The sequence below is a fragment of the Penicillium coprophilum genome (assembly GCF_028826855.1).
Source record: "Penicillium coprophilum strain IBT 35676 chromosome Unknown utg000004l_segment0_segment0, whole genome shotgun sequence".
NCBI lineage: Eukaryota > Fungi > Ascomycota > Eurotiomycetes > Eurotiales > Aspergillaceae > Penicillium > Penicillium coprophilum.
Window position 1 is genome coordinate 6,458,879 of NW_026622723.1, and position 15,520 is coordinate 6,474,398.

General features: G+C 48.3%; 6 protein-coding genes across 6 annotated transcripts; 5 read left to right on the forward strand and 1 right to left on the reverse strand.

Annotated features, from left to right (window-relative positions):
* Window positions 1-155: 155 nt before the first annotated feature.
* Window positions 156-782, forward strand: N7500_006873 (uncharacterized protein; the record flags this gene model as incomplete). The annotated part of the gene is made up of 2 exons (XM_056678017.1): window positions 156-215; window positions 285-782. 2 exons carry the CDS (start codon window positions 156-158, stop codon window positions 780-782), a joined length of 558 nt encoding a protein of 185 aa, XP_056533017.1.
* Window positions 783-1,786: 1,004 nt separating this feature from the next.
* Window positions 1,787-4,331, forward strand: N7500_006874 (glycosyltransferase family 69 protein; the record flags this gene model as incomplete). The annotated part of the gene is made up of 5 exons (XM_056678018.1): window positions 1,787-1,859; window positions 1,972-2,541; window positions 3,031-3,575; window positions 3,638-3,863; window positions 3,916-4,331. The coding sequence occupies 5 exons, from the start codon at window positions 1,787-1,789 to the stop codon at window positions 4,329-4,331; spliced, it is 1,830 nt and encodes a 609-aa protein (XP_056533018.1).
* A 432-nt stretch (window positions 4,332-4,763) lies between these two features.
* On the forward strand, window positions 4,764-5,887 carry N7500_006875 (homocysteine S-methyltransferase family protein; the record flags this gene model as incomplete). Its single annotated transcript, XM_056678019.1, has 2 exons — window positions 4,764-5,660; window positions 5,738-5,887. The coding sequence occupies 2 exons, from the start codon at window positions 4,764-4,766 to the stop codon at window positions 5,885-5,887; spliced, it is 1,047 nt and encodes a 348-aa protein (XP_056533019.1).
* Window positions 5,888-6,011: 124 nt separating this feature from the next.
* On the reverse strand, window positions 6,012-7,712 carry N7500_006876 (putative amino acid permease; the record flags this gene model as incomplete). The annotated part of the gene is made up of 2 exons (XM_056678020.1): window positions 6,012-6,128; window positions 6,189-7,712. The coding sequence occupies 2 exons, from the start codon at window positions 7,710-7,712 to the stop codon at window positions 6,012-6,014; spliced, it is 1,641 nt and encodes a 546-aa protein (XP_056533020.1).
* A 3,107-nt stretch (window positions 7,713-10,819) lies between these two features.
* N7500_006877 (uncharacterized protein) lies at window positions 10,820-14,005 on the forward strand (the record flags this gene model as incomplete). Its single annotated transcript, XM_056678021.1, has 3 exons — window positions 10,820-11,070; window positions 11,126-11,438; window positions 11,492-14,005. 3 exons carry the CDS (start codon window positions 10,820-10,822, stop codon window positions 14,003-14,005), a joined length of 3,078 nt encoding a protein of 1,025 aa, XP_056533021.1.
* Window positions 14,006-14,241: 236 nt separating this feature from the next.
* N7500_006878 (HPP family protein) lies at window positions 14,242-14,991 on the forward strand (the record flags this gene model as incomplete). Its single annotated transcript, XM_056678022.1, has 2 exons — window positions 14,242-14,448; window positions 14,521-14,991. The coding sequence occupies 2 exons, from the start codon at window positions 14,242-14,244 to the stop codon at window positions 14,989-14,991; spliced, it is 678 nt and encodes a 225-aa protein (XP_056533022.1).
* Window positions 14,992-15,520: the final 529 nt, after the last annotated feature.

Sequence of the window (15,520 nt, forward strand, 5' to 3'; positions counted from 1 at the left end):
CATATACACCCGTTGATTGGCTGGCGCGTAGACGACCCGCGACGTCACCAAAAAAAATAACCGCCTCTTTTCTTTGCTTGTTGACGGGACTCGTTTCAGATTCAGTCATCTCATCTAATACAAGAAGAAAAGCGATTATCCTTGCAATATACAATATGGCTTGCCCCATCAGCGTCAGCAAGTTTGTTGGCACTGTCTCTCTCGGTCTTCTTACCGTACGTCAATCGCATCAATCGCATCATCAAGAATGATCAGCTACTAATGAGAATCCTTTGAATTCACAGGGGCTCTCTTACTCGACATCAGCCATCACCATCCCAGCTCTACAGCTCCTCCCAACAGCGACAACTGCCGCCCGCTCCCTGAACGAAGTGAAGCGCCTAGCTCGCCGAAATGCCCTACGCCTATCCTTCCTGACCAATACCTGCTTCTGTTTTGCATGGTGCCTCTCATCCCCGCGCCGCCGACACCCATACATGATCTGGCTGTGCGCAGTCTCTACGATCAGTGCCCACGGTGTTGATTTCTGGTTCAACCGTCATCTCGGCTTCAAGAATTGGGTATCGGCTGTGATTCGCGACGTTTCCCACTTTTCCCTGGTCCGGGACTCGAACACAAATAAGGATGAAGACCTTGTCGTTGTTGAGTCCCAAGGTGATGTGAATGGCGAAACCATTCAACACGAGATGGACCGGGAGCGCCGGCTCCACCGAGCGCGTACCTGGTTGTCTGGTATTGCCCTTTCGATTGGCATTGTTGGTCTTTGGGGTGATAAGAGGTGATTTTTCTCCTCTTTGTGTCATGCTGCGAAGTCTTTCTTTATGATGACCACACCGGTTGTTGTTCCATTTGTATTTTTCGAAATGGCCATTTCGTCACTGTTTCTTTGATCGCGTCTAATATGTTTTATGTCTGATACCTTTCTATCCTGTCCTCCTTCTCTATTGCACATCTTTCCCTGTACATTATATCACAATCAGGCTAGGAATGGAGTGACTTCTTACCTTGAATCCGATGTATCCAAGTCATTTCTGCGGAATCGCCAATCCGCCTAGTCGACTTAAAGCTTGTCGGCTCTAATACATACCTGTTATTGACTGATGTATGTGGGAAGGATGGGATTGATATCAAAATCGACATTACAGTTTCTGTACAAATAAATTTACAGCACAACCATATCTAAGACACATCAGCACAATAAAGTGCGAGGGCAATGGTTTCACACATACAAAGAAGATATGCCATCTGAATTACGTGGCTTGGACCAGCTAGCATAAATTTTCACATCATCCTTATTCTCTCTTAATATGCTCTTGATGGTCTGTGGATAATTAAGTAGTTATGGCGCTAAAAGCCAAGTGACTCGAGAACAGACAAAAAAATATAGTCCCCCCTTATTGCTCAGCTGACCAACGCCAAAGCTGTAATTTTGTACATGGGGTGTGTTATAAAATGCATAGAATATACAACATCTCTGTAAAGGTATATGGATGATGGCTCGGTCGCATTGGCTACTATGTCGGACTGAGGAAGAAATGATTATGCTCTCACAAATGTTTGAAGAGGTCAAATATGCCATGTACCCCTGTTGGCTGCGATTAATGATTAATATCGTTTAGAATGGAAAAAAGAGTCCTAGACCAAATGAGGGTTTAAGGATCATAGCCAGACCAATGACCCTGAAGAATTGAAATTAATCCAAATACGCTAAGGATAATGGCGGAGTTGTCGGAAATGAGCCCCTCGGCGCAAATAGAATAAAAGGGACAGCACAGCTTATATTTCTATGGAACAGAGAACGTCGATTCAGGTCAAATCTTTGGACTTCGGAAATATGGTCAACTTCACTATCGTCAATGGTCAAATCTACACGCCGGGCCTGGCAATTGTTGATGCGCCACAGCCTAACACGCCCCTCGGAGGAGGCAAGTCAATACGCCAAAACCTATCAACTCCTTGCTAATTTCTCAGACAACCTGCAAGTCGCAATCGACGTGTCCGGCAATGGCAAACTACCATGGCCGGCATCAACCGAGCCCGACTCATCTACCCAGTTTCACGACATCACACTTTTCTTAACCTCTGGGTCTCATAACTTCACCATCTCCAACGGCACAAAGCCCGCATCCAACACAAGCTATGTCGGTCCCGTCTTGGACCTCGAGCCTTCATCCACCGTCAAACATGTGAATTGGATTTGGCCCGAATGTCTCGTGGGAGATGGCTCCGGTTCAAAAGACTCGGCACGTGGGGCATACAACATCTCCATGCACCAATCTTTCCGTTGGAATGGAACCGACTATTATACCGTCTTTGACCTGCCAATCTCTGTCACCAACAGTATACCCAAGGATGACGACCGGGTCGACTGCGATCTGCTAGAAAACAAGCTTCTTAGCGCGGCGGAGATCGGCGAGAGCTCGGATACGCTGCCTGGGCAGCCGTGGGTTGAAGGTGGAGCGAGCACGACGGTATCGAGTCCCGATGCGACTCAGACGGGAACGGGTAGTCGGTCTCATTTAGGCTTCAAAAGAGTAGCTGGTCTGGCGATCGCCACGACGGCTATTTTACATTTCCTAGGGTGAGACTTTATTCCTGGATCTGGATATTGTGGGGTTGGACCCCCTTGTACACTACTTATTATCTTTGTTCTGTAATTAATATTTATATACTCCCACGTGCGACCATCTATTCCAATATGACTGTCAGGCGATTATTCATGGTCGATCGGCACATAACGTTGTTACTCCGGTAGTGTTAACAATATCTACGTTTTACTCCTTCCGTCGATGATCGTCGTTGATATCTCTGTGTTCGGAAGGTATACATTCTCATCTTGATTCTGCAATTATCCCTTGGTTGCTCAGCTTTCTCTCCTAGCAATTCCCATGATCCTCAATTAACGGTTTCTGCCTCAACTCCGGTCAAGTATGTCAGGAGCATTGTATCACGTATATCGCAATCGACCCCGACATTGAAACCTACCAACTTGCTCACTTTCCATGACGCTTTTGTCTGCCCCTCGACGAGTCCTCCGGTACCGCATCGTCCGAGCTCTAATTATAATATTCGCAATATGGAATCTGGCAGAAATACATCTGATTCATCACCGAATTTACAAAGCTGATTACACAGCCCTCCGACGTCGGCCGCAAAAGCAAGAACGAATATACATTGCAAGCATCAATTGGAACAATGAGCTCATCTTACGCAGTCACTGGAGCAAGGCACTCAAGCTGCTGGTCTTGAAACTTGGTCCTGAAAATGTGTTCATCAGCATCTACGAGAGTGGGAGCTATGATAACACGAAAGGTGCATTGAGAGAACTGGATTGGGAGCTTGAGCGAATGCGAGTGCCCCGAAATATCACTTTATCGCCTGTAACACATGAAGATGAAATCGCCGCACCAGCAAGGGGTGAAGGCTGGATTCGCACTCCTGATGGGAAGAAACAACTCAGAAGGATCCCATATCTAGCGCGAATACGGAACTTGAGCTTGCAGCCTCTACGAGATCTTGCAAGCAAGGGTATCACTTTTGACAAAATCCTGTTTCTGAATGACGTTGTGTTCACGGTTCGTTTTGATTGTCTTACCTTCCATCAAATGCGTATACTGATTCAGCTGTTGGTGACCAGCCGAACGACGTTCTCCGACTTCTAGACACCAATGACGGCGAGTATGGTGCTGCTTGCTCGTTGGATTTCTCTAAGCCTCCGAGTTTCTATGATACTTTTGCTCTCCGAGATAGCAATGGCCATGAACCCATCATGCAGACATGGCCCTATTTCACTTCGGCGGCATCGCGACAAGGAATGAGAGATATGTCTGCTGTTCCTGTCGCAAGTTGTTGGAATGGAATGGGTGGGTCCGACCTCCATTCTAGAAATCGTTGCGTAAACTGATATATCTCTAGTGGCGATGCCTGCAAGTCCATTCATTGCTAAATCCCCACTTCGCTTCCGAGGAATCCCCGACTCACTAGCAAGCTATCATCTTGAAGGCTCCGAGTGTTGTCTCATCCATATAGACAACCCATTATCAGTAGAAAAGGGTGTTTATTTGAACCCTTTGGTGAGGGTTGGGTACAGCGGTGCCGCAAATGCAGCTGTTCATCCGATGATGAATTGGCTCTCTACGGGGCGGATTCTCCGTGGGCTGTGGGTCAATCGACTGCGCCGCTTCGGTATCAGTACATGGTTGAAAGAAAAAGTAGTTCGAATGCGGGTAGATAGATGGAGAGCTTTGAGTGCTGGAAATGAAGAGTATGGGGAAATTTGCATTATCAATGAGATGCAAATCCTGCATCGATATGGGTGGGCACATGTGTAGAGAAGAGTGGGTGGCACTTTTTTGTATATATCTAGTCTCATCGAACAAGCCTACTGTTGTGGCTAGCTGCTTATAGTACGTTCAATATTTTAACGTCGGACAAATACATGCTTGAGGAATGAAGGAGCGATACCTAGTTCGGAGATCAGTTCTTCAACAAGAGACTGATCTATGATATATGAGATTCAACGCCCATCTTCTACACCACGCACGAGACCCAAGTCCCAGTATATACGTAGACGATCATTTTCTGTCTAATATCCATTCCTCATCTTTTCTCAATTTGACTTTTTATACCTCCGAGGCCGGCCCACCAGTGCAAAAGCGAGAGCGATTATGTAACCACGAGCGATTCGCCCCATTTGGGACTGTATCAAACAGCTAAACCCCCACTTACCTTCCATATATCATCTAAATCTTCAAATACACATAATGGCAACAGTCCAAATCCTAGATGGAGGCCTTGGCACCTCCCTGGGAGACATATACAACATCAAATTCGATTCCACAACAACCCCACTCTGGGCCTCACACCTGCTAGTGAGCGACCCAGCAACGCTGCAAGCATGCCAACGCGACTTCGGTGTCGCCGGAGTAGACGTTCTCCTAACAGCAACCTACCAAGTATCCGCTGAAGGCTTTGCACGGACCAAAACCACCCAATTCCCAGATGGGATCCCACGCAGCGCGGTAGGGCCCTTCCTGCAGAAAGCCGTGGACATCGCCGAGGAAGCGAAAGTGCGTGAGAGCGCAAGCGTCGCGCTCAGCCTTGGCCCTTATGGCGCGTGCATGATCCCAGGCCAGGAATATAGCGGTGCATATGACGCCGAGCATGACTCTGAGGAATCATTGTATTTGTGGCACTTGGATCGATTGCGGATGTTCGCCGAGGCGGATGGGGATCTTGTCTCGCGAGTGCAGTATGTTGCGTTTGAGACCTTGCCGCGGCTTGATGAGGTTCGTGCTGTGAGGCGGGCGATTCGGGATTCTGCTTTCGATGTGCCGTTTTGGATTGCTTGTGTTTTTCCGCGCGATGATGATCTCTTGCCTGATGGGAGCTCGGTGGAGCAGGTTGTGCGGGCTGCGTTTGCGCCTGTGGAGGGTGCGGCTGTTCCCTGGGGAATTGGAATCAATTGTACCAAGACGTATAAGCTGGCTGGGCTTATTGATTTGTTTGGTCGTGCTGTTGCGGAGGGTATTGCCGAGGGATGGATATCTGCTTTGCCGAGTTTTGTTATGTATCCTGATGGGACTAATGGGGAGGTGTACAATACTACGACGCAAGTCTGGGAGAAAAATGATGCTTTGAGTGATAAGGTAAGTGCTAATGTGAGTACTATGGACGCTTTCAACCTTTCCGGTGGGAAATTATTGGGCAAGGACAATTATACTGACGTGGAATTTAGCGGTCTTGGGAGGAGCAGTTGGCGCAAGTGGTCAATGAAGCCTATGAAAAGGGCCATTTCAATTCGTTCCTTGTAGGAGGGTGCTGCAAAGCTTCCCACCACGATATCAAGAAACTTGGACAGCAGTTCAAGACTCAAAAGGCATTATGAGTACGGGATACCAATTAAGAATGGAATTTGAAATTCAAATTGAATGAAATGCAATAATGTATAGTACAGCGCTAATGTTGAATAGCCGGCTCGGCATGCAAATATTTATACATCATAAAGTCGTTTAAAAGAGCCAATCGGTGAACTTTTTCCAAGCATTGTTATGTGGGTTTTCAACTGGCATAATCTCCCCATCTAGGAGACGGCCCGACCATAGGTCGATGTGAGCGGCTCGCTCAAACTGTACAATATGTTAGCAACTCTTCGTGAAAATGGAAAAAATAAGAGGGGTTAAACGAACCTTGGTGCGATGCCAGAGCTTCCAGCAAATAATGGGAACGATGAAGATGGGGATACCAATATATGACGCAACAAAGGTGGACGTATTCCAGTTGCCCTTCAAGAAGACGGGGAAACCAGCAATCAGAGTAATGATAGTAGAACCGATAAAGCCAACCCATGCGGCATAAGGTTGAAAGGGTGCTTTCCATGGGATGGTGTCACGGCTAACATTTTGTTTTTTCATTGCGGCAAAGAAACGAATGTAACAGAAGCAAAGGGTTGCCCAAGCAATCAAACCGGCAACGGTGCTCAGGTTCAAAAGCCAGCTGAACGCCTGTGATGCACCACCACTGCCGAGACTCAGGTACGCCAGCGGCCCAAAGAGCCAGGCGGCAATGACAGCCACATATGGCACACCTTGCTTGTTCACGCGCCCGAAAATCTGGGGTAGCTGGTGGTCTGTGGTCATAGCGACAATCATGCGTGATCCGACCCAGCAGTATGAGTTACCGGCAGACCACGCGGCGATGAGAATGCACGCATTCACGATAGAGGGCAGAGCGTTAATGCCGGCGTTGGTGATGGCAATAACGAAGGGCGAGCTGTTCGCGTTGTTATCACCAGAGACGAGACCAGCGGATCTTGGGTCCACGATCATGCCGATGAGAAGGGCTCCGAGAACGTAGAAAAAGGCAATACGGTAGGTGACACGGCGGGCGGCTTTGGGAATAGCACGATGAGGATCGACTGATTCAGATGCGGTGATGACGACAGTCTCAACACCGATAAAGCTGAACGAGGCGTTGACGAACGACGACAAGAAGCCAAGGAAGTGACCTGTCGGACCGGTGATACCGTTGAAGTTTGTCCATGGTCCAGGGTTATTCCAGTAGCGGAATCCAATGGCGTCCCCCTTGGGACCACCGCCTGCAGTGATGACAATGGAGACAATGACCAAGCCAAGGAAGCAGAGAACCTTGACGGCACCTCCAAAGACTTCAGTTTCACCATAGAATCGCACACTCATCAAATTGATAGCCAAAATGAGTGCCAATCCGACAGTAATTACCACAGCAGGCGTAATATCGGTCCAATATGAAACAATGACCGCGGCTGCAGAGACTTCCGAGGCGATGGCGATCGTGTAACAGTATCCGTATGAAATAGCGAGGGAGAACCCGACGGCCGGGTCAATAAATCGAGTCGCCCAGTGAGGGAAGGATCCAGCAGTCGGGAAAAGCGTCGCGAGTTCGGCGATACTTTGCATAACGCACCACAAAACTCCTCCCACAATGATATACGCGAGCAGTAAACCGGCAGGGCCAGCCTTGGCATAGGCAGCGCCAGTTCCGACAAACAAACCGGTGCCGATACCACTGCAGAAACCAATCATGGTGACCTGGTAATTGCGCAGGCGTCGCTGCAAGGCCGCACGGCCGCCAACATTGAGCTCGAACTCTCCTTTAGGATTTTCATTGTAATCGTCAAAATCGGCGCCGGGAGCCGGCTGGACCTTGTCGTTTTCGAAACCGGACTTTTCCATGTTGTCGTGTGTAGTGCCGATCATGCAGGCCAATTTTTCCTCCGTAGATTGTACCCCGGAGGCTGGAAAATTTGTCAAAGCGCTTAGTGGGAAACAGCTTGCTTTTGTTCCAAAATCCCACTCATGTCTAAGCACGACATCAGCCATGCACACCGGTTGTTTCTCCACAGTGGGGAGGCTCATTGGGCTGCATTGCGCTGAATTTGGCTTCTCTCCACTTTTATGGGAGGCGATTGACTAAAAATTTCCATCTTTGCCATGATCCCGATGGGGAGGCAAAAAAAAAACATCCAGTTTCATGTTGTTCCAAGGCTCAGGGTCGATCTATGGCAATGGTTCAGTTCCCTGGAAATTATTGCCAGTAGATTGGCCAGTGTCAGGCCAGTAGATCGAGTTCCAATGGGGCAAGAGGCCAGAACCTTGGAATGTTCGGATGCATCTGGAAGGCCACGTGATGTGCCGGATAGATCTCAGAATCAGTTAAAGTTTATGCCTCAAATATGTAAGCATGTTGTGCATAACTCTTCCCCTGGGCATGACATTCTCAACCGGGTCATATGTCCGCAGGACGAGATGGATATGTACATAGTATCTCAAAATCAATCTTAATAATTCAATTTCAACCAATCGCATTTCTGAAAGGCTCAGGGAACTCGATCTGCTATATCAGACAGAACTATAACTCACGGAAATGTATTTAAATGAGTCACAAATTACAATATTTCGAGAAATTATCTCCCAGTGAAACACATGCTCCAACCTGTACTTCGTATGGAGCACGTCAAGTCATATATTGTAGAGTGGCAAAGTTGGATTTCCAATGAATTACTCAAGTGGCTGATCTTGGTGATCATTTTCTCTAGCCATAGCGACCCCGCAGGGCCCGCACCTTCAACGCCGTAACTTACCGTGAACCATGCCGTGGCCATGGTGTTTTCCATCCAGACAAGGCCAGCCAAAAGCGGCGACGACAGTAGGAACTCAATACAATGAGATGGCTACATCTTGCTTTGTCAATATGCTGAAATATATCTACAGTCTCCACTCCCATCAGACGAGACTGGTTTGAAGTTGCTGTATGACGGGCTAGCCCCGAAAGTCGAGTTTGTAAGCCCGTCTCTGTCAACACTTCGATGATTAATAATTTGCGTAGCATTGTTGCTGTCCATGGACTGGGTGGCCACCGCGAAAATTCATGGACGGCAGCCAATGGTATCAACTGGCTCCGTGATCTGCTGCCAAGTGATATGCTTAACACTCGGGTCCTTTCCTGGGGTTATAGTGTGCCCACTAGGGAAAATTCCCAGCAGAAGATATCTGAGCAACTAGTCCATGACTTGTGGGAAATGAGATCATCAACATACGTACGAGTTCACCTAATATAAAACAAGAAATAAATCTTGAATCAGTACTAACGGGTACAACACAGACAGCCAATCGTCCGATCATATTTATTGCACATAGTCTCGGAGGACCTATAATCAAAAGTGTAAGTTTCGAGATCCCATAAAAAAGAGAGGCGTCATTGATCATCGCTAGGCCCTGCTTTATGCAGACTCAGTACAAGAAACCCATACTTTGGATGTTCGCAGCATCAGATTCTCAACCCATGGAGTGATCTTCATGGGGACGCCTGAGCTAGATTCAAGGCTCATTGGACTGCAAAGCTACTTAGCTAATGCTAGGGATTCTGAGCAGGAGTCCAGCGACATTTACAAGGAAGCACAGTGGTTGGTGACTACATTACAGAGCTACCCATCAATCGGCCAAGAATTTTGGAGTTTGTTTGTTCACGAGAGATCTGAATTCATGTCAACAAACATCACATTGGACCAGGTAAGAGCGTAATAACTATATTGGCAGTGGGTTGTTTGCTTACACTAGGTTGGTTCTCTTTCAACAAGACTGCGTCGTCCCCACTGCAGAAAAATCTGTCACACATTTTCATCCAAGCTGATCACTGTGAAATGATTAAGTTCGGATCGTCGTTGGACGAGGGTTATTTGAAAATCAAAGAGCATCTTATTTGTGCCGTAGAGATGCTGGAACAAGAAACAGACGCCTAAAAAATTAGGCCACATTATAAAATCCACTCTTGGGTCTTGGGATCAAATCACTCCTTAATTCCTCTCTAGTTAGCAGATTTTACACATAAGGAACGGATAGGCCAAGGCTATTATGGCCTTACTTAATTATAGGCATCCATCCATGCTCACTTCCTTCTATCTCCTTTCGGCTCATACAAGCCCAATCCGGCAGGGGCGTTCAATAGTGTCAGGCACCTCATTTATGTAGCACACAACCCTCCCAACCCTCTTCAAGGGGTGTTCTATTTATTATTATTAGCCCTATGGTTTGAAACAAGCTGTCCATGCCAAGGCTCGGATTTTATCACAATTCCCGCACCCACATGCTGCCAAGTGCCAAGTTTCATCATGTTCCCTAGCACACAGGCTTATGCAGATTTAATGCCGATCCAAGATAGCCAGCTGTTGATCATAATACGGCAGAATCTGTGCCGTGTCAATATATTGCTATCTGGTCTGTAGACGTAATAATGTACATAAAAACCCGTTCAAATCAACCCCACTCTTACAATATAGAAAGCTCGATAATTTTGACTTGCGCTTCCACACCTGGGCACCCAGGCTGCCCGGAGGGGTTTGACCCGCTTATGTAATACCATATCTAACCTTGGAACCTTGCCCTGTTGAGCGCCAAGACTACCTAACTAGGCCTAGGCCAACTCCTTTCGCATGTGCTTTTGGGACCGCCCACGTGATTGGAGCTATACCATTGGCTCTCTTCTCCATTCCGCTCTTTTGTTCCGAATTCTGCCTTATTTTCCATTGTGTAGAGCATTTGCCCTCTGAGTCCTGACGATCCCTCGATTTTAACGGGGGTTCCAGGGTTAACGATCTGTTATTAAATAATCCTGTCAGTAGCGCCAATCATTTGGTCTCCTGGAAGACCGGTTAAATCTTATTCTGTCCCCTCATTCTCTCCTCTCCATCCCGAATACCATTTATATCTATCGCGTTCGACTCCTTAACTTCATCCTCCTAATAATCTCTTCTGTTTGCACTCTCCATGTTGGAATGACTGAAATGGAACCTTTTCAGCGGGATGCCCAGCCGGCAGCCTCCTCGCTTACCTCCAACGGGGAGGAGTCTCCTTCACCCGTAAAGCCAACGCCGGCCCCCAAGGCCGGCAGAAAATTGCCAGGATGGCTAGATCACTTCAATGCCCGCGATCTTAAAATGCTGTTCCGTTGTTCACTAGCTGCGTGGGTGGCGCTGCTTTTGGTCTTCATCATGCCGTCCCTAAGCGTCATCGGCACCGCGACATTTTTCGCAGCGTAAGCGCGTCTTTTATATCCTTTTGGTATTGATCGCTAATCCTTTTGCGATCAGTCTAGTTCTTTTTATGGTGCCTCCGACCGGCATTGTTTTCATTTTCCTTCTAGGAACTCTGACCCTGATCATTGGTATGGCCTTGGGCTGGGGCTGGGGTGTCGTCGTCACGATAGCAGCTAGGGCAGCCAGGCCGGCGGCCGAGACCCAAGCCAGGATTCAAGCCCTTGGGCAGGCCGCATACAGCCAGGCCAATGCCACCGGACGACCAGTGGCAGCTATCCAGCAAGAGCTTGTCTACACCGGCTGGATGCTTGACTCTCGTGTCACGGCTGTCTATTACTGTCTTATATGTTTATTCATCTATTTAATCGTGAGACCTTCTTGATCCCACATGATCATCAGTACACTAACTGTTCTGCGCAGTCTCGTCTTCGGGCTTCGAACCCCAAATTCATTTTAATGCAGATATTCGCAATCATAATCATCGATGTTACTCTGACTATTGGCCCGCTGCTTCCATCATTCAGCGGTACTATCCCCAAGGTTTTGATTGAACCTGCCGCTATTGGAATTGGATTGGGGCTGGTTTCCCATTTCATCTTCTTCCCCCGGTCCACCTCCCATGTTGTGCTTGGTGGCATGGAGGAACTGGTGCGGTTACTCAAAGGACCTCTGGATGCCACGGAGAATAGTCTTCTGAAAAGGGAAGACTTAGCTATGGCAGATTTACAAAAAATCAAGGTGAAGGCCATTGCTAGTTACAAGGACCTCAAGCCGGCACTCAGTTTTTTGCCGTTGGACTTTTCCGTCGGTTGGTGGGGTGCTGACGACGTCAAAAGTATGAAAAAGCCAATTCGCCAGGCTTTGATAAATAGTTTGTCCCTTTTGGAAGTTCACATCGCCCGCATTGGGGGAAGAAAAAAGCTAGAAAAGTTGCACCAGCTCACTGTGGATCGGGATTCTGACTCTGAATCCCAAGCTCATGGAAATGAGAAAAAACATCCACGCGAGGTTGGCATGCGCCAGCTAATGGAGAGTGCGAATTTAGTACAAGCACTGCGAAGTCCGGAACATGAATCTATGCGATCGGAAACTGTCGAGGTATTGCGCGAGTCCATCAAGGATATCATTCCAGCGTGTCAGGGAGCTGTTGAGATCATTGCGGAATCTCTCAACACGGTTAACAAGCGTTGGTTCGGTCGCCCTTCCAGGGAACATCTCAATCAATTGCACGAGCGCAGTGAGACTGCATTGCAGAATCTTCAGGCTCTGCGCACAACGTTTGCAACGGAAACCACTGAACGGTTAATTCAAACACATGCGGAGATCTTCGACGAAAAGGGCATTCTCAAGGCTCTTGACGAAACTTCCTTGCCCAGAGTTCGAGGTATCACTATGGGCATGATTTTCGAAGAGCAGCTGCTCGGCGTCGTTGACGGGTGGGAGCGGGTCCTCGGACAGCTTGTCGCTCTCCTGAAAGAACGCCAGAAGATCCGTCTATGGCTACCCAACGGCTTGCGATATGCAGTCAACTGGATTCGTCGAAAAAATGCCGTGGCGCCTGTAATCGCGGCTGATAGCCGAGTCGTCGATCCCGACGTCGTAGAAACGCAGTCCAAGGCGGCACAGCACCATCTTCGCATCAGCAGAGGGTATCGCGTCAATAGAGGCAGCGCCTTTTCACGCGCCATCATCGGCACCTATCATTGGTTCATCAACCCGGATGGTCTTTATGCAATGCGCATGGTGGTTGTCACTATTGCACTCTCTATTCCTGCTGCGATTCCACACACTGCGGGTTTCTATTACCGCGTGAAGGGACTCTGGGCCCTCATCATGGGGCAGACCACACTGGTCATATACATGGCCGATTTCACTTTCTCCCTTCTTTGTCGCGCCATTGGTACCATTCTTGGCGGTCTCCTCGGCTTAGTCGCATGGTATATCGGCTCAGGTCACGGCGAAGGTAATCCATACGGTCTCGCTGCCATCATGGCCGTTGTGGTTGTGATTCTTATGTGGGGACGTATTTTCGCCCCCCCCTGCGATGCTTCAAGCCGCGATCATGGCTGGTGCAACCTGCATTCTGGTAATTGGTTACAGCTTCGAAGATACGTGAGTAACTTGTACCTTGTTGCGAGAAGTGACATGACTGACACATTTCCCAGGCACATTCCGACTTACGGCAATCCTGGTTGGGGATACAATGTTTTCTGGCGACGACTTGTCCTAGTCCTTATCGGCTCCGCAGCGGCACTGATCGTTCAGCTCTTCCCTCGCCCACCGTCTGCCTCGCGACACGTCTGCAAGTCCCTTTCAAATGTCATTCGCTCACTGTCGGACCACTACGCGCTCCTCTTATCCTGCTGGGGACAAGGACGCGAAGAAGGCCTAGCGGCAGAGAAGCTGGCTCTTAGCGTTGCCGAGAGTCTCACCGCACTGAGCGGGCCCATCGCGTTGCTGCGCTTTGAATTTTCCGGCTCGCCATTCGACAGCGACCGTCTCGGCCAGGTGCAATCACTATGCCAAGAACTCAACCAGAACATCGCTCGCCTACTTCACCTATCTGCCTCGCTGCCAGAACACCTGCAAAGCCGTCTCGCTCGTCATGCTGGTCTTCTTGACCATCACAATATCGGCGACGTCATGGCGGTTCTAGGCGTAGTGGAACAATCACTCAAGACGGGTGACCCTCTACCCGAGGTACTACCAACGCCACTACTCAACCGTTGCCACGATTTCTGGACGTCGCGCCATGTGGATATTATGCTAAGCAAGGATTTGATCCGCGATGAGAACTATCGTCGGTTCTGTGTCGCCGTTAGCGCATACCTCAAGTTCCTAGCCGCAGTGGATGACCTAGTACTGGTGATGAAGGGTACATTGGGCGAGTCGCACATTGTCAGTCGCGACCTCTTGCATGAGCAGTATGTATAAAAAGTCGTAAACATACTAAGAGTGGTCAAGAGTCATGTATATAATTGTGCATATAGCGATGTGTCATCAAAACTAGTTGGGTCTCACATTCCTCCGCACGGCTAATTTTTTTTCTCCAATTTTTCCCCCTCACCAATTCTAGTGCCTTTAAATGGCCTCCGATATTTCATTTTCTTTTCGATCTCCCATATAAACCGTTAATAATCCTAATCTTCAACCTACCTCTCTCTCATCCCATGACCTCTTCGCGACTCGCGCGTCTCCCAAGGTGGATCAGCCACTGGCTTGGCTATCGCCCAGAGGCTGTGAAGCCACTCTCCAAATATGAAGTCGCTCTATGGTCCTTTATAACCTCATTCTGTGGTCTATCGGTCGTGCAAGCAATTTTCAATTATTCCGACTACTTCATTAATCGCAATGTACCCGGTATAGTCGCATCCTATGTAAGTGGCCAACAGCAATGAAATGAACCGCATTCTCAAAAAAATCCACATTGACTCACACCAAATCAACAGGGTGCATCCGCGGTCCTCGTCTTCGGCGCAATCGAAAGTCCCCTCGCGCAACCACGCGCTCTAGTCTTCGGTCACTTCTTCAGCGCCTTAATTGGCCTCTGCGTTACCAAATTATTTAGCCTGATGCCCGACCAGGCGCGATTCGAGTCCCTGCGCTGGCTAGCCGCCTCCCTTTCCACCGCTATCGCTATCGTCGTGATGCAGTTTACGGGTACTACCCACCCACCTGCTGGTGCGACTGCTTTGCTCCCGGCTACTAGTCCCGAGATTTGGCGCCTTTCTTGGTACTACTTGCCGGTAGTTCTGCTGTCTTCGACTATGCTCTTGGTGTGTGCTCTTCTGTTCAATAATTTGCATCGTCGGTATCCTGCATTTTGGATTGCGCCTACTCCGCCAAAGCCTGTTGCACCTGCTCCGGTGCCGGTGAATACTTCATTGGAAGAGAAGAAGGTAGCGAATTGTCCTGTCTGAGTCAGAGACTTAGGGAAGTCCACGGGCAAGATGTCGCTCATTCAGCGAAAGAGGTTGCGATCGACTTTAAAATGGTCACACGGCATATGTCGCTATCCGTTCGATATGAGATGGCATCAAACCTTAAATGTATATAGAAACTATGTTACACTAATGTATTCGAGACTCCAGAGGAAAAGGAACTTATTATTACTCTCTGCGATCCAATATACCCATCGCCAGTCTTCACAATTATGATACATCACATCACTAATCCTCAAAACTGCACAATATCAGCGACCTGGCAATTTTCCAACTTCATGCCACTATAAGTGATCTTGGAGATATATGAAAGGTCAGCGTTGTAAAGGGTCGTAGGGTAACAGGGTGAAGCTCGCAGGGTTGGAAGACGAAATTGTAATCTTTCTAGTTCTACCAAGTTTCTCTGAACGCTAAGGAATAGTAGAATATCATATTTTACCTGCGTAGACAACACCTATTGAGTTTATCTTCATCCTACGAGCCTTACTCTGCAAACTTTACCCTGCGA